Here is a 19,173-nt window from a genome sequence, read left to right as displayed (position 1 = left end):
AGACAGACAGACAGATACAGAAGCCAACAAAGTCAGGGTCAGAGAGATAGAGACCAAGAAAGAAAGAAACCAGGAGAAATCTAAACAGAAATCAAGAAAAAGGGATAGAAACAGAGATGGAGACAGAAACAGAGCAAGAAATAAACAGCAAGGGAGACACAGAAGTGGAGAGACACAGAAAGTCAAGGGGAGGGGGAACATAATGGGAAGAAAGAACAGAAGGAAGGAGGGAGGACCCTTCTGTAATGTTCATGTTCAGGTCAGCCTAAGATCCACTGTCAAAGCCATTTCTACTTTATCAGGCTTTATGCATGTGGCGACACATTTCTTAAGTGGAAGATATGTTGTGTGATTATCCTAAGTCAAGAAACAAACAGCAGGTTACAATAGGCTCTGTTGCATGCATAATGTATAAGGTGCTCCATGGGACATCCTCTGGAAGAAGTGCTAGAAGCTGTAATTAGTAAATTAGTTTCCAATAACTTTCTCAATGGACTTCTTCGTGATAACAGAGAACCCATTCTCAGCACAGAATGCATCCATGTATAGTTTATTTACAGGAAGTACTCGAGTAACTGGACCTGATGGGGTCTAGGGCAAAACCCCCCTACCTGAGGCTCCCTTACTTATCCCAGCAGAAATCACTACCAGCCATGGAAGGGAAAGCATTTTGCAATGTAACGTTCCCCAGAAGGATTCTGTGGCAGATGGAAACTGACGTAATCTGTGTATGTGCCTAGTTTATTTAGACTGCATCAAATTAAATCCAACTTTTCTACAGAAGGGGAGCAGGAGGGAAATGCGCCTTCCCACCCACTCTCGGCTGCATGCGGCTTTAAATAGATACTAACAAGGCCGCAGCAGTGGAACAAAGGGAGGAAACTGGAGCTCTCTGCCTCACTTCACTGTAATTAGGTTAATGCTGGAACATGATGAAAGTGGCCCACTTGGCATGAGGGTTTGGAAAAGGAACCACCTCGATGAGGAGCACCCCCTTCCCTCACTCTCCAAACCTGCCCACACTCGGACAGTCAGCAGCACTCACCCTTTTTCCGGGCCTGGGCGATAACTTCAGCTGCACTCTTGCTCATCACCTTAGTGATGTACAGAGGGCAGTTGGTTTGGTTGGCAATGGTGATCGAACGATTCACAGCCTCGGCCTCGACCTATAAAAGAGTATCTGAACGTGAGAACGCAGTCCACCACACGAGCCCCTTTCTTTATCCTCCACGCACCAAGTGGCGAAAATCAATGAGATTATGATGCACTGCTGTGGCCTCAAGTTTCTACCTTGAGTGGCACTAGGGGGTGGGAGTGTGTGGATTGCCCAGTGTTACCCAATATTGGTTAGTTGAAATGATGGAGGAAATGCCTTCCTGGCCCTTTCATGGGTAAACAGGTACCTTAAAACAGTGGTTCTCAAGGTATGGTCAGCAGACCTACAACTTCAGCATCAGCCTGGAGTTCGTTAGAAATGCAGATTCTTGGTCCTATGCCAGATCTACAGAATCAGTAACTCCAGGGGTGGGACTCTGCAACCTGGGTTTTAATGACTCTAGATTTTAACTCTAGGTTTTAACAAAGCTAGTCCCTGGATGGTGCAAACAGTTAACATGCTCAGCAGGTAACCGAAAGAATGGCAGTTTAAGTCCACCAAGAGGTGCCTTGAAAGAAAAGAGCTGGTGATCTACTTCCAAAAAATCAGTCATTGAAAACCCTATGGAGCACAGTTCTCTGACACACAGGGAGTCACCATGAATCTGAACAGACTTGACAGCAAAGGGTTTGATTTTAGCTGATATTTACGCTTGAGAACCACTGTGCATGGAAATATTGCTCTCAACTCACTGTATTCATTCCACTTACATGATCTTGGGTCAAGAGATTCAGTGATGTTGTTTGTGTGCTGGGCTTTGGTCAGATACCCACAGAACAATGCGACCTCACAGGGCTCTCGGAAGGAGCACACAGCATTTGTGTAAACCAAAGGCCCTCTGTATGCAAAACATGAGAGTTGGCCAGCTGGCCTGTCACAAACTGGTACAACCTTTGCCATGAGAGGGGGAAGCTGCTCTAACAATCTGGTTCTTTAAACTTGATGCTTCAATGAATGATTTTTTTTTCCCCAAAGATTCCAATTGATTACTGTTCCATACCTAATCTGGAAGGATCTTTCAGATGAATTGCAATGTGTATTTTTAATAGCCAACTGAACGTGCAGGTTATGCTATGGAACTGCTGTCTCAAAAAGTCATCTGTTTCTTGACAACAGCAACTCGAAAGGTTAGATAGGAAGCTTAGGGGGCAGTGAGTTCATGTTAATGGGGGAGGAACAATGTGGAAAAGCAGGGTGAGAATGGCTGCACAACTTGAAGAATGTAATCAGTGTTACCAAACTGTACATGTAGAAATTGTTGAACTGGTGTTATGTTCTGCTGTGTACATCTTCAATGACAACAAATAAAATAATTTTAAATAAAAAATTACAGTGGGAAAAAAAAGTCATTTGCTTCACACCCCAAATCTTCACAAAATGTCATGGCCGGAACTCTTTAAGAGCTAGATCTTATTGGGTTTTGTATGTTCCATGTTCCCCCATTGCCCCTCCCCCCAATTCCCAACACAGCACCTGGCACATAGCAGGTGCTCCAAAATAGTTACTATTGAACAAATAAATGACTTCATTCTATGTTAATGTTATTTAAGGGTAGACAGTTCCATAAAGAGTTGTTATTTTTCCCAAGAAATGACTGAGGTACTAACTGAATTAACTTAGCTAGCCATGACTTTACAGGAGCTTGGCCAAGAGCTTAAGTTCTATAATTGCATTAACTGATAATCTAATTTAATAAAACTAAGACAACTTCATTCACATTTAGCCTTTGAGGCATCAACTGTATGAAGACAGATGTCAAGAATTCCAAAGGCTAACCAAATGGCTCTTGAAAAAGGTCATTAAACATCCAAATGTTTTTAATTCCTTGAATAACTGGATAAGCCTGCCCTCTCCTGCTGGCTCCAGTTACAGCAGCAGTGCCTCTGGCCTGGTCAGCACAGAAGAGGAACTTCCAGCATCTCTGCAGCCACCTCACCTCAGGTGGGAAAAGGACTCTACTAGAATATTTATGGACTTGTTGGGTGGTGTAAACAGTTAACGTGTTTGGCTGCTAACTGAAAGGCTGGAGGTTCAAGTCCACTTAGAGGTGCTTCAGAAGAAGTGATCTACTTCTGAAAGGTCAGCCATTGAAAACCCTATGGAGCACAGTTCTACTATGACAAACATGGGGTCGCCATGAACTGGGATCGACTTGATAGCAACTGATTTTAGAATCCTCATCCCAGTTGTGTAGGGTGACTATATAATTTATTGTCCCAACCCGAACACTTTCTGAAAGTGAAAAGGGCACTATTAATAACTGCATAAGAGCAAAAGGCATAAACCAGGACTGTCCTGAGGGAACTGGATGTGTAAGCATACTAATCAGAAGGTAAATCAAGCAAAGTCTCAGTCCCATTAGGTGTCCTTTTACTGGAAGATTGGCTGCCATTAAGACTGGCCCTGGTGGAAAGAATCCAGGTGTCAGCGGGGACCTGTCTGGATTCGCTCATCTGCTGTGAGGTTAGCAAGAGTTCTGGCCCCTCTGCCAGCCCTGCAAGGGGCCTCGAGCTGGAACAAAGGATGGACTAAAATACTATCTCATTGGAAGAGCGGATCACTTAACCACAGTTTTCCACGTTCCACCTAGACCCTGAGAGGACATACATTTTACCCTTCTGTGTTCCCATCTATATGCCTCTCATACAAAAGATCAACAGTTTTACACACACTGAACTGTGATTTAAATAATATCCCTTTAAACTAGAACGTAAACATTACCATAGTTTGAAGACAAAATCTTTTCAGCTCATGGTAGAGTTAACAAGGATTCTGGAGGTCATCTAGCCCCTCCTTCTGATTTTAAAGATGAGGCAACCCATGGATTCCTGGGTGGTGAAAACGGTTAACACGCTCAGCTGCTAACCGAAAGGGTAGAGGTTCGAGTCCACCCAGAGGTGCTTCAGAAAACAGGTCTGGCGATCTACTTATGAAAAATCAGTCACTGAAAACCCTATGGAGCACAGCTCTGCAAGTATAACGTGCAAACAGATATGCAGAGAGGGGGAGTGACTTGTCCAGGGACACACAACAGTGTCAGTACTCTGCGCTACCTTGCAAGCTCACTTCCCTCCTCCTTTCTCTGAGTATCCAAGTTACACCAGTCTTCAAGACCCAGGTAGAAAGACGCCTACTCTGTAAAGACTTCTTATTACCCTCATCCACAGGCACTGTCCCTTCCCAGATTACCAGTCTTACAGCTGCGCTCTCTCATAGCTCCTATCCCATGCCATCCTACATACTGACTCTCCATCTCCTCTTTCTCCCCAGTCAGATTCCAGATTCCTTTCAGAAAGGATCACTTTCTAATTCATTTTGCTGTCCCCCACAGGGCCTAGCACTGTCTCAATCATAGTATGTGCTCAGTCACTATTTGCAGAGAGATGGTTTCCAGATTTTTGCATTTTCTCCTATCCCCCCTTTTAATCCTCTCTGCTGAAAACTAGAGAAAATCATATCAGGAAGTCTCACAACGGTGGGTTGGGAAAAAAAGCATATTGTGGCAGGGAAGTTTTTTGTAAAGTTCAAGTGCAACGCACAAGCTAGCCATCATGATGATGCTGAGTCCATCTTTTACTCACAATGATGCCATGTGACAAAGTAAAATTGCCCTGTAGGGTTTTCTTGGCTGTAATCTTTACAAAAGCATATCGCCAGCTCTTTCTCCCACAGAGCAGCGGGGTGGGTTTGAACCGCCAGCCTTTTGGTTAGCAACCAATCACTTAACCGTTTGAGTCACCAGGGCTCCTTCAGGTAATGTATAAATCTTGGAACAGTAAAGGAGTTAAATTGCTGTATTTATTAACTACTATTCATGTGTATTGGAAGTATTTCCCTAACTAGATTATAATATTCAAGTTCCCTCTGAATGCTTCCATACCTTATTTTCTTCATCGCCTACACTGGCTTTAATACAGATCCCGTGGCATGAACTGAAAAACAGTAACTGGTAGCCAAGGGAGAAGGCACTGGCTGGAGCCTGAAGCTTCCGTTCTAATCTGACTGTGCTGTCTAAACACCACCAGTTGCCATCAAGTTGACTCCAACTCATGGTGACCTCATGTGATCCACAGGGTCTTCAATGGCTGATCTTTCTGAAGCAGACTGCCAGGCCTTTCTTCCAAGGTTCCTCTGGGTGGACTCAAATCTCCAAACTTTCAGTTAGTAGCCAAGTGTGTTAACTATTTGCACCACTCAGGGACTCCATCGCTGATTACAAGCCCCTAAAGCCACCTTCTCACCTCACAGGGCTGTCATAAAGATGCACTTACTCAGAAGCACCAAGTGCAATGCCTGGCATACAGAAGGTGTGTACTGTGCATTGCCTCTAAACCAAATGAAAAGCAGACGACTCTTTATAAAAAGAACAAGCAATAAAAAGCAGCTTCTTATGAGGCAAGAGGCCCCTCCCATGGAGTTAAGAGCTTCCCATATTGGTGAATTCCTCAAACTAACTGCCCCCAAAGAAGCCTTTGTAATTAGCTGCAGGGAGACTCCGAAATTTTCAGTACTACAATTGCTAGAAAAAAGTCTCCTGTGCCTCACACCATGTAAAAATGGTTTTAATTTTTCTGGTCAAAATAGCAACCAGAACAATTCTCCTCTGAGAGCTTTTTCCTTCTTAGTAAGCCCAGGGTGAGCTTCTTTCTGTTTCTGTGTTTATAGCAATTTGGGGATGCAGAGTAGACAAGAGGGAAGTAAGCCCCAAGGAAGGCTCTAAAGATTAAATAAAAGTGTGGGTCTTGGAAGTAGCCTCATGGAGCTGGGATAAGTGGTAATCGGCTTTTCTCAGAGGGCAACATCTATTTTTGCTCTCTGCTGCAATTGAACAGGATAGGATTGACCTTCCAGCCAACAACCTGAATGAAGGCCAGGAGTAAACGTTCTAATTAAGTCCAGCCCCAGGTATTACCTCCTGGTGATAAGGACCCAGCTGGCTTTAAGCTGAGCTTGGAATCTCATGTGTGCGCACACATGTGTGCGTGCATACATATGTGTGTATGTGTATATACTGGGGGACAGGTGGGAAGGGAAGGACAAGACATTGCACTTACTTGCTCTGTAATACTGGGTAGTCACTTAACTTCCTGTCACCTCAGTTTCCTCATGGGAGAAAGATGGAAAGGACAAAGGGTCCCACCACAGCACAACTCTAAGCAGCACCACGCACATGGAAAAGAATGTTAAGTGGCATTCCCTAGACACTGTCTTGTAGTCTATGTGAATGGTGCTCCCTGGAGTTGTGCAAAGGAGGCTTTGTATCTGTCTCACAGGACTGTTGTAAAGCTTAAACGTGAAATAGTAAGCTCAATAAACGTTAGCTATGAATGGGGTTTACAAGGAAAAAAATGAAGTACCGCAAGAACCATTTCATCCCTCTGTCTTTCTAGGACTCCTTGCAATTAAAGGCCTAATCCCAAAATGATTTCAAACTGAACCCAGGACCAACTCCAAGGAGGTGGGGCTGAGAGCAATGTTATATACCAATCCTCCTACCTACGTTTACCTTGGGAAGGCTGGTTAAAACAGTCACCTAGGCCAGCCTTGAAGGGGAAACAAAGTCACAGAAAGGTACCCTCAGGGTGTCTTTGGAAATGGGGTGGGGCACCTTTTGGGATTAAGAGGGTGACTGCATGTGTGAAAGCGCATGCCTGCGCAGGTTTGTATACGTGTATGTATGTGTGTGTGTGCGCATGTGTATAAAACCAGCCTCAGGCATCTTTCAGTGACGGCTAGTGAGACTGTCTCCTTTCCTACAAGCTACCTCCCTGAATCACCACCCACCAGCAAAGGCACAGCATGGGGTTCCCCTCAGCTAGAGCAGGGGCCTAAATAAGTCACTTTCAGTCTCCACAACACTGTGCTGGCTCCAGCTCAGTCCTTTTAGTCCTTTAGCATGCATCGGAGGGGTGGATCATTATGAAAGTACTTCTCTCTACCCTGTGCCTGGAAATGGACCATGCAATACTGAAAATTTAATAGCTTCTGTTCTTCAGCTGGGGAGAAGACACTTTCAGGGACTCGGATGGTCCTGAAGGTGTGCGTGTGTCAGGGCAGTAAGGGCAGACTAAGGAAGTGTAAACTCTCACTTTATGCAAAACATGCCAGAATAGTTTCTGCCTCCTCTTTTTACTGCCTCTTTCCTTAGATTCTTTCTCCTTTTCCAGCCTCATCCGTTCCCTCACAGTCTGGGGAGAAAGGCCAGGGATGTGCACCACCCCACCCTACCCCAGACAGCTGGTGATGGCACCTTTAAATCCCCTTCAAATCCATTTTCTTAGCAGGGGGAGCAAGGTCTTCTTCCAATCATTGGTCCTCATGTGAACACTCCCCAGATTCACAGGAGAGGTGCTAGTTCTAAAGTTCTGTGATTTGGTGCCCATGTCCCATCCATACTCATCTTGTCGATCATCTCTCTCAGCTTATTTCCAGAAGGAAAAATCCTCATTTTGGAGCCTATATGTATTTTTAAAACCCTTTTTTGTTCATTGATTTTCTCTGCCCTTCTCTGCACCTGTCCTTTTCTGCTACATCTTTCTCTTCAGGAAAAAGGTTGTTCGTTTCTATTCAGTATTGTGTGGCCTGTGACCAGGGGAAGAGCCGTAAGACTTCTATGATCTTAGCTCAGAGCCCCCATATTATTCTTTTGTCAGGTCCTCTTAAGCCTTGCCTGCAGTCTTTCATTAGGAACAACTTCTGAAAAATACTTAAAGGCCACGAACTCTAATTCAGAAAAACAGACTGTCAATCACGTAAGATGACAGCACCACCTTCCCTTCTAACTTACATGTCTCCCCATTCAGGGCTGGTTCTCAACCAAAAAGACCCCTTGCTATTAATTTTCCCTCCACGATTTTGATTATACCAAACTATGTGGGTTATGTAAAATCCTGTGCAGATTTATTATGAAAAAACTTACGATTTCCATTATGCTTTCTAGATACTTAGAAGAGCTTTTATATCCCTGTGACTATGTTTTGGTAACTGGTAAAGATTTTGGATGGTGCAGTGGTTAAGCGCTCGGCTGTTAACCAAAAGGACGGTATTTCGAACCCACTAGCTGCTCTGCGTGAGAAAGATGTGGCAGTCTGCTTCCATGAAGATTTACAGCCTTGGAAACCCTATGGGGCAGTTCTACCCTGTCCTATAAGGTCGTTATGAGTCAGAACTGACTCAATGGCAGTGGGTTTGGTTTGGAGACTCCAGGTTACAAACCACTAACCTAGACTGCAGGCTGCTAACACAAACCTATTTGTGTCTAACCAAGCAAAAGGAAGCAGAGAATTAGAGCCAGAAAGACGCTAAATGATCCAGACTGCTTTACTCTACAGACTCAGTCTAATGCTTCATTTGCCTATGTAGACACACACACGAGTAATCTGTGGCTTCTCAGAAGGACCACATCAGCACCTAAGAAGACCCACCCTGGACAGACGGGAAGAGGGTTCTCAGGGCTGGGCAGTGCCCAGTGGATACCGAGTCACGCATCCCGTTCAGCAGATGTTTACCTCCTCAGGCCGGCTCAGCACGTGTCCCTCAGGGCCTGTAATGCCCAGATCCAGGATCCTCTGCTGTTCCTGAAATGTTTAAAGAAAGCAAGGCTGTGAGGGAAAGCTGGGCTTCAGACACCGATTGTCAGAGATGTGGGTAAAAACTTACAGGGGCAAGATGTAAAAATGGTACTGCTGACACCTGGCCCTCATCCCAAGACTCCATGATGAGAAGGGTTCACTACCCTGTTCCCAGACTGAGCTGGGACAGATGAATTACAGCCTCCCAGAAGCATCTGGCTGATTCCCAGGGAAGCTGAGAGCCAATGCAGTCTCAGCCCTCTGCTACAGACTGAAATGTCCGTGTGTTACTAGAAAGTGCATGTACTCTGCCCAGAGACAGCTGCACAACAGCACTGAGAGAAACGGCTTCTCTGCGGAAAGACACCAGCTTGTATGCTCTGCTTACACACTGAGAGGCACACCTGTCACCAGCGTTCACACTGCCAGGAAGGCTGTCAGCACAGAGCCCCAGGGATGCAACATCAACTAACCTTGGCACTCCCCCAGGTGTTACGCTACAGAAGTCACTTCACACTCTTGAGCCTGTCTCTTGCCCTATAGGTGATGAAGAAACGATCAAGAGGAAGGCAAAATACCTCTGCAATGATGTCGCCATTTTCTGCATGGACTTGGGCAATCGCACCGATATCCCGGATCACGCTCAGTACTTCATATATCTGAGAGGAGGATGGGAGTCAGAGACAGTGATTACAGCTTCCTGTTCACAAGTACAATCTTCCCATCAGCAACATTTCTGGGATCACAAATGATACCCATCAACAGTTTCTATTAAGACTAGCTTTTTTGACACACCCCAAGGGCGATGTTTCCTGCCACATCTGGCAGAGCAGCAGGGACCTCTTAGTAATTAACAGAGGCAGCAAAACCTAAAGAAGATGTGGATTAGGAGCGAGAAGCTTACTGACGACACTCCTGGCTGTGCATCAGGTTTGCTGAGCATGTTCTGAATACACCTCTTGGCCACAATGGCACATTTTGAGGCCGTTACAAGGCTCAGATTCCAGAAGCTGGTAGAGCATGGTACTGAGGGGTCAGACGGCACTAGATTCATACCCTCCATAAGAGCAAATTACATCAGTGACTTCATCCAACAGCCATTTCCTCTGAAACTAAGGGGTGGTCATACACTGGAGGCTGCTTTCCCAGACCAATAGCGGTGGCCTGAATGTACCAGATGCCAGTGGGCTTGTTCAGAAAAGCTGGCTTTTCTCACCTGGGAATCCGTTAGTTGGAAGCGATCCTTGAAAGCCATGTACACAAGGAAGGAATTTACCCCTGGTGGACACACAAAATAGGCAGGTTGAGAGATGACTTTCGATATATAAACCAAAGCCAAACAATATGGAAGGAGATAAGAAAATTAAAATAACATGCATGTGTGTGTGTGTGTGTGTGTGTATACATATCAAAATACAAATAAATATATATATGTATATTTATTACATAGTGAGAGACTGAGAATGACAAAGCGAATGGGATAAAATATAAATAACTGGTGAATGTAGGAATAGGGTACATGACAGTTCTTTGTACTATTCTTGCAATTTTTCTGTAAGTTTAAAACTGTATCAAATTTAAAAGCTGCCAAAAAAATAGTCTGTTGTGATTTCAAAAAAAATGAGTTAGAAGTTTTGGTTGATGAAGGTCTGTAATAAATGTCTTTTCTTTGGTAAACAAATTACCCTTCACCCTGATTTTTAAGAAACTTTCTTTATATAAGAAAAGGTCCATTAGTGCAACAAGCAGATGTTGCAATCGTCATCTTGGCATTTTAGAGTTCTTGCATCCCAACGCACAAGGCCAAACATCCCTGCCCAACATCCATCACTATTTTAAACAATTGTACTGACAGTCTCCTAGCCTTGGAGCTTAATTCAAGCCACCTGGGAAGTGTTGGAAGCTGCCTGAGTTAAATGCCTCATGACATCCTGGACTTTCTCTTCTCTCCAGGCAACAGTTACTATGGTAACCCCCTGCCTGCATTTAGAGTAGATTCATTATAAGTATGGCAAGTTAAATCCGTTTGAGTCTGGGTATTTTCAAAAGTGAGAAAAGTCAAAGGTTACCTATTTTCTTTTACGTGGAACCTGCACGCTGGGAAGAATCTTAGATGACATCTAGTCTAATACTCTCATGTTAGAGATAAAAAATTGAGACCCATAAAATTTAAGTGATTTGCCCAAGGTCACAGAGTTAGTCTGTGGAAGAGCAGAGAATTAAACCCAAGACTGTAGCTTCTCATTCTGGGGCTTTTCCATCATATTACACTACAGAGGTGCCTAGGGATTTCCCTCCTGACATTATCTCATAGCCCATGATGCTTCTGAGCCTACAAGTCTCAGAACCCTAAAGCGATAGCCGCTTCCCTGAAGCCTTAGATCCAATGAAACCAGTACAAGACCCAGGCCTCTACTCTGTGGCCAAGGTCAAGGAAACCTAGGAAGACAATGTGGTTTGGCTTCACCACCTAAACTCCTAAGGTTCCTACTGACAAAAGGGTCCCAGAGGCACCCTGAAGGAGTCAAGATTCTTCTAGCCTCCCCTGAGATAATCTTTATACCTTAAACCAAAAATGTCCCCTGAAGTCTTCTTAAAACCAAACAATAGTTTAGCTTTACTAAAGTTAGCATTGTGCTCTTTTAAGAACTACCTATATGGGATGAAATTGACAATAGCAACTCAAAAGATTGGACAGGAAGTTTAGGGGGCAGTGAATCTGTGTTAAAGAGGGAGGAACAATTCAGAAAAGGAGGATGAGAATGGTTGCACAGCTTGAAGAATGTAATCAGTGTGAGTGAATTGTACATGCAGAAACTGTTAAATTGGTGTATCTTCTCCTGTGTATATTCTCAACAACAACAAATAAATTATTTCGGAAAAAAAAAGATTCCTTTAGCCTCCTTGTTAATCTTCCCAAATCCAATCCCTGGAAATTTGCTCCCCCAAAAAAGTTCTATGGAACTGAAAAGAGCTCTCAGGTTATCTCAGGTTTAAAGAGTCTCACCACCCTCAAATCTGTCCTGGGGCCTTCCAGGTCTACAGAAAGAAGGTGTCCAAGCCCTCCACTCCAGGCTCCTATGTACTCTCCTAAAACGGCCCAGAATCCCCACTGGGGTATGCATTTGTTACCCTTTGCGGGCAAATCATTATTACAGCTTCAACTCCCTAACCTGACGAGAGAACATAATTACCTCAAACCAACAGGCTGCAAACAGCTGTTATATAAGAACAGATCCAGGTAATAAGGCTCATGTTCTCCTATCAGTGAAAGCTTGTATTACTCCACTGGGTTAGGCCACCTCCAGTCAGCATCAGCTGTGGTCCTTAACCTCTCTCCTCGCTAGGGGCAAGCATGGGGGTGAGGCACAAATGGGATCTATAAACATTATTCTATGTTATCCTCACAGAGCCGTGCCAGGTTATGGACTGAAATGGAAATATTCCCAGAGGTGTTGGGTTAGCACAACCTACCATGGTCCTTCACCAGGGCTTCCATCTCCTCTTGGATGCCCTTATGCCACTCGGTAATGTCCACATGCAGAGAGTAGTCACAGCAGGACTTGCTGTCAGCCCATTCCCTCCACTGGTCAAAGGCAGCCAGCAGGCTTGTCCCAGGTTCAGGAACAACATGGTCAACTAGAAAGAAACAAACACTTGCCATTATCAACAAGAACTTCAGGACCACGGGCCAGCAGATGTTTTTCCATTCCAACTCTCAATAAGGCTTCTTTGGTTCAAAATCGAAATGGTGATCTCTACAAGTCAGTCTCTAAGAATCCACTTAAGCCACTTGACTTCCCAAGAGAGAGAAAGCAGAAAGAAGGAACTTGGCATTGGATGATTTCTCCAGTGAAACCACGCACAAACAGCCCAGATCTGGTTTCCCAGTTCAAAATCCCTGAAAGCACAAACCTTAGGAACATTCCACGGACAATGAGTCCTTATGGACAATGGCAGTGTCAAATGGCCGGCCAAAGCAGTCAAATCTTTCTTCATGTTGATAGCTATGCGTGAGACGCCCCCCACCAGACAGCAAGGAATGTTAAGGTGCTGGACCAGAGCCACATGGACCGGGCCTTTTAAAATTCCCTGGCATATCCACTCTCTCATCACCACTCATATTTCAGTAGCATAACACTACTTTGTAATTTAAGGGAGATCTTTCATCTTACAAGTTCAAAGCGATTTAAAGCTGTGGTTATTGTTATTTTATTATTGAGGTAGGCTGATATGGAGGACAGAATAAAGGCTTTGGACTCATGCAGACCTGAGTTTTTTTCTGGCTCCACCACTTACCAGCAAGGTACCCTTGAGAGTAAGTTACTTAATCTCTACTAGCCTAAAATTTTGGTGCTGTTTTAAAATGGGGATAACATTACCTCCCACATACATGTGCTATGAGGATGAAATGAGACGGCATATCTATCAGCCTTACGTCACTCCCCTTTTTAAATCCTCCAATGGCTTCCCACTGCTCTTTGGATAAAGATTAAAGTCCTCAACAAGGTCTACAAATCCTGCCCAGACTGGCCCTGGCCAACGTCTACAATGTCACCCAGTACCATCTCCCCTTTGCACTCTGATCTCCAGTCACACAAGCTGCCTTTCATTTTTACAATATCAACCTGCTCCTTCCTGCCACAGGGCCTTTGTATATGCTATTGTCTCTCCCAGGTCTTAGAGAGCTCTAGCCCAGTTACCATGATGACAGGCAGTTTACCCAAGATGATTATTACCTATCTTCTGTACAGAGACACTAAAATACAGACGGAAATGACTTGTCCAAGGTCAACTCAAACTTTTTAACAAAGAAGATAAAACCCAGAACTCTTGACACCTAAAGCACTGAAGCAGTCTTCCTAAATGAAGTATTAGATTTTCTACACCCAGTAAGCAGTTCTGAGCTAAGAAAATGCCAGCCCAGGCAATGCTAGTGAGCTCAGATTTCTGAAATGGATCAAAACTTGCTGATGCTGCAATGTTGCAATCAACTGAGCCTGGCTTTGTATATCTCAAAACTATGGTTATCTAGGCTGAACTTTATTTTGAAAAAATTTACTTTTTTATAAGCATTAGTATATGTAATTAAATGGGTACAGACATATCTGGTATCTGTAATATATACAATATTATTTAACAAACACAATGAAGACGTATATGTCTAATGCAAGCCTATTCCATCCAATATGCTAACACAGAAACCCTGAAAAAATAATTCCAATCTTTTTCCTTAAATTGTGTCCCCCCAGCCCCAACAACAACAAAAAAGAAAACAAAAAATCACTTTATAGCCATCAGTTTGTACAAAATCTCCCTAGTCATTCTCTTGGTTTTACCTCCTGTCCTACTCCAAACCAGTCTTCATAATCAGCCAGAAAGACGTTCTTAAACCTTTAATCAGATCACATCACTTCTCTGATTAAATTTTCATTAGCAGTTTATTGTCTTTAGAGTAAAATTCAAACTCCTTTAGTTGGTCCTGCCTGATCTCTCCAAATATCCTCACTACTCCTTGGCTCATCACCATCAGGCCACCCTGTCCTTTTTTCACATTATATATATTACAGATAACAGATATGTATGTATTCATTTAATTACATAGGCTAATACTTATTTAAAAAGTTTTATCTAAAGAAAATTCAGCCTAGGTATCTATATTTTTGAGATACACAAAGGCAAGCTTGCTTGGCTGCGATCTGGCAGCATCTGCAAGTTCTGATCCACTTCAGACCTGCCAAACTCCTTGCAACCTCCAGGTCTTTGCTCAAGCAGCTCCCTCTGCAAACCCATTCCCCCTTGCTCTTCACTTCAGCCATCTCCTCCTCAGCCTTTTCATCTGGGGTAAATGTCCTCCTCCCAGTATCTCACCACCATTTGCAATAATCTATGCATCAGCTTAACTAGTTTACTGTCTAAACGTTCCCTTCTGGCTCTCATACTCCACCCTAGAAGATCAGGTCAATCGCCAAAGGAGGTGCTCTTCTGAAAACTCAACTAACTTCTCCTGTTCAAACCCAAAGAGCTGTTGCAATGCCTGAAGACTCCTTCTGCTTAATACTGTCCTGTGCGATCCTCAGTTACAACTGCCTATCAAACAGAAATGCATTGTTTTTACAGGATGGCATGAGGTCTGAATGGAAATTGCTTTCCAAAAAATAAAATTTTTTTCTAATAATATAATCCTGCTTGGAGTAGAAAATTTTTTAAAAAATAAAAAATCTTAAGGAAAATTAATAACACATGTAATTCCATTATCCAAAAAAATCAGATAACTCAAATTTTGGTGTTTTCTCTCTTTTATATATGTATATATATACACATATATATATGTATGTGTATATATACATATATATATATGTATATATATATATATTTTTTTTTTTTAATTTATTTATGTGTAGTCCCATCTTCTTCCCCAAAAAGTTTTAAGGTCACTTATAAAGACATATAAAATAAAAGGAGATTTTATAAAACAGAAATAAGAGTAGAAGAAGATGAGATAAACGGAAGACAATGATGGGATATAAAATGAAACCAGGAATGAGGCTAGCATGTGTGTATTTTCTGTGTATGTATGAGTAGATAAACATTTAGTCCTATACACAGGCTAACTTTAAATTTATATGGGTGCAGTGTTGGTTCAGTGGTAGAACTCTCGCATACGATGCTGAGAACCTAGGGTTCAGTTCCTGGCCAATGTACCTCGTGCGCAGCCACCACCCGTCTGCAGGTGGAGGCTTGAGTGTTGCTATGATGCTGAAAAGGTTATAGCGGAGCTTCCAGACTAAGAGAGACTAGAAAGAAAAGGTCTGGCAATCTACTGCCAACAAATCAGCCAGTGAAAACCCTATGGATCACAACGGTCTGATCACAACCGATCATGTGGATGGTGCAGGACCGGGCAGCGTTTTCTTCCATTGTACAAAGGGTCACCATGAGTCAGGGGGCAGCTAACAACAAATTCAGAGTTAGGCACTCTAGTCAGTATAAAGAAGGAAACCTGGTATATTCAACATATCTATCTCCTTGGGATGAAAAACAAGCACCTCTTCAAGAGAAGGACATGTACTGATACTAAGATCCACATGCTCATAGTAACCATAGGAATGAGTTTCACGGGCCTACCTTTTTCTAAAACTTCTGGTCACACATAACACTAGCATCCCAAGACATGGTTGGTAAAAGCAGTTCTGTGAGGGGCCCATGTGATGCCCACTGGGAAGACAGTCCCCTGACAGTCTGGCTTGCACAGTGGAATGCTGGGATATCTGAGGAGTAGATGGACTGCCTGTCCAGCGGGCGATACTGCATAAATCCTTTTCCACTGAGTATATGGATGTAAGAAGATGGTTAATTTGAGCCTTGAAACTATTTCTGAAGAGAAGAGCACCTTACCTTTACTTAAAGTTAAGAGAGAACTAACCAAAACAAGCCTGAATCTGATCTAACAAAGAATGAATAAACAAACAAATAATTGTCTGCATTTAAATTTTATATTTTGCTTTTTCACTGAATATATTATTATAGGCTTTCACCACCACGTTATTAACTATTTATGAAGTATTATTTTAATGACTGCATAATATTACTTCACATGAGTAAATCCTAACTTTTTAGTCATTCTTCAAATGTTGGATATTTTGTATTTCCATGTTTCCTAGATGGGAAGGCCTATTTCACCATTCCCTCACCAACATTTTAATCTCTTCAAATTTCATTGGTAAAACTGATGCCCAATTATTAATTTACATTAATTGCTTGCTAAAATCCAAAAACCAAACCCACTGCCATCGAGCTGATTCCAACTCATAGCGACTCTATAGGACAGAGTAGAACTGTCCCATAGGGTAGCGGCTGGTGGATTTCAACTGTCGAGCTTTTGGTTAGCAGCTGTAGCTCTTAACCACTGCGCAACCAGGGCTCCATCTTTGCTTGCTAGAGGGGTTGAATTCTTTTCATGTTTCTGGGTTATTTCTATCTTTTCTTTTGTGAGCTGTCTGCTCACTTTCTTTGCCCATTTTTCTACTGGGATTTTTAGCCTTTTGTCTTTGTGATTAGTATGAGATCTTTAAATGGATACTATATTACTCTTTAAGCAGATACTATATTACTATTTTTGTTGGAAAAATTTTACAGTTTGGCTTCATTAATTTTATTGACAATGCTTCTGACATACATAAATTTAATTTTAGGTTGTTCAAATTCTTTTTCTTATCCTCTGGGATTTATTCTTTTATATGTTTATAAAGTCTCTCACCATTTAGAAACCCACTATATTTCTTATCTGTATTTTTTAACACATCAGGTATTTATACAGGTGAAAAGAATGAGCTGAGAATCTAATTTTGTTTTACCAAACAGTTAACTAATTGTTCCAGCACCGTTTACTGAATAATCCTTTTCCCCTATTGCTTTATTTATGGTGACTTTTAAATATGCTATTATTATTATTACTAAATAAATCCTTTAATATATCAATATTATTAATAAAAGATTTACTAATACTGTAAATACACATATAACGTGTGTTATACACACAAAACAGACAGACAATACCAGATTCTGTCTCTAGCTATTTTGCTCCATTTATCTCTGTGTTGGTATTAAATACAGCAGCTTTTTTAATGCATCTTAACATATGGTGGTACTAGCTCTCCTTCAGTACTTTTAAAAAAATTTTTCTGAGGAAAAAAATATATCTTTCAGAAGTCATCCATAAGATTTTCTTACCTTCTCATTAGCCTCAAAGTTGAGAGTAAGATATACAGGATGCTCATTCCTACCACAGATTTCTCAAGCAAGCCACTTAGTGTTGCTCTTCCTCTGTCTACCCTTCTGTAAAATGGTGAGTGACAATTGACAGGGACAACTCAGACTGGTGAAAGGACACTATCCTAAATCCCAAGGGTATGTAAAATCATCTGGTGCTATGCTCCTCAGATGTTAGAGTACCTGAGAATTACCCTGAGTTATAATTATCCTGAGTTATGTTATAATGCCTCACATTTGAAGAATGACTTAAAAATTAGGATTTATTCATGTGATGTAATATTACATAGCCATTAAAATAATACTTCATAAATAGTTAATGACATGGTAGCAGGGAAAGCCCATAATATTAAGGGAAAAACTGGTGAATTATGTTATGTTTGTATTTAAAGTTTTACTAAATATTTGACTAATAATAATACTAAATATTTTATTTAATAATATTAACATTATTAAAGCAGAGATTCTTGGACCTCACCCCTAGAGTTTCTGATTCTGTAGGTTCGGGTTGGGGCCTGAGAATTTGCATTTCTAATATGCTCCCAGGAGCTACTGGTGCTACCTGTGGACCACTTTGAATATCATTGTTATTGCTGTCGTGAGCCATCCAGTCGATTTCAACTCACAGCAACCCTACAGGATGGAGCAGAACTGGCCCATAGGGTTTTCTAGGCTGTAATCTTTATGGGAGCAGATCACTGGGTCTTTCTCCTGTGGAGCTGCTGGGTGGGTTTGAATTGCCAACCTCTTAGTTAGCAGCTGAGCACTTAACCAATGTACCACCAACTAACTGAGTGTAAATCTTTTCCCATTGACCTCCCTTCCACCTCCACTCACTCACACCCATTTTACCAATGAGGATGCTGTTTGCTATACAACAGCACTGTCATTTCCAAATACATCAAGTTTCCAGGCTGCAATACTGTGGCTTCCTCCCAAATCCAAAAACATTTCCTAGAGTTATGAACCCTTGAAAACTCAGGACTCAGACAAAGCTGAGAGCTTCAGGGAAATAATCATGTTTCCTCCAAGAGCTAATGACATTCAGAAACGTGTCCGGGAAAAGCTTCCACATGTTTTCCCACAGATCTCTTTCCACAGAAGCTCTCCTGGGAAGAGCTGCTCCAGAGAACAGGGCAAAATGTCACATTCACTTCCGGAGGGAGCAGAGATTCCTCACTAAGGACACAAGCCTGAAAATGACTTTATGGAACATACAGGCCTCTTCTTTGGTGACCTTCTTAAGCTATTTGCCTCTGCAACAGCTTGGCTTTTGCCTTGCAGCTGGTTCCTTTCCATTTGTGTTAGACTTGAGAAAAAGCTCAATAACGGAACCATCCATTGTGCAGTGAAAAGAGAAAGGACTTTGTGGGCAAAGAGATCCTAGCTCTGGTTCTTGATGCAGCACTTACTTGGCATGTGTTTTCTTGGGGCCTCCATATTCTCATATGTAAAACATTGGCATGAAACGACCTACATTGCAGGGCTGCAAGAAGTTTAAATGAGAAAGTGTATCTGAAAGCACCTGGTACAACATCTGGCATACACTCAATTTTCATTCCTTGGAGCCCTAAGGCAAACCAACTTCAGGATGAGCAATTGTAAACACCATCGTGGTTTAAGTGGTAGGCCCACGAATCTGGTTTATGAGGGAGCCAAGAACATGCCCAGGAC

General features: G+C 42.4%; 1 protein-coding gene across 3 annotated transcripts in view; it reads right to left on the bottom strand.

Annotated features, from left to right (window-relative positions):
- Positions 1–19,173, bottom strand: part of DPYSL2 (dihydropyrimidinase like 2) — a 136,736-nt gene that overhangs the window by 20,106 nt on the left and 97,457 nt on the right. For all 3 annotated transcript variants that reach the window (XM_004382170.2, XM_023736719.1, XM_004382171.3), the window contains exons 4-8: positions 12,202–12,366; positions 9,944–10,005; positions 9,306–9,386; positions 8,665–8,733; positions 1,046–1,166 (exon numbers count right to left, since the gene is read on the bottom strand). In XM_004382170.2, coding sequence (XP_004382227.1) covers positions 1,046–1,166; positions 8,665–8,733; positions 9,306–9,386; positions 9,944–10,005; positions 12,202–12,366 — 498 coding nt within the window. The remainder of the gene's footprint in view (positions 1–1,045; positions 1,167–8,664; positions 8,734–9,305; positions 9,387–9,943; positions 10,006–12,201; positions 12,367–19,173) is intronic.

Source organism: Trichechus manatus, unplaced genomic scaffold (genome assembly GCF_000243295.1).
Source record: "Trichechus manatus latirostris isolate Lorelei unplaced genomic scaffold, TriManLat1.0 scaffold00091, whole genome shotgun sequence".
NCBI classification, from domain to species: Eukaryota; Metazoa; Chordata; class Mammalia; order Sirenia; family Trichechidae; genus Trichechus; species Trichechus manatus.
Note: the sequence above shows the minus strand (reverse complement) of the source record. Positions and strands in the feature narration are given on the sequence as shown.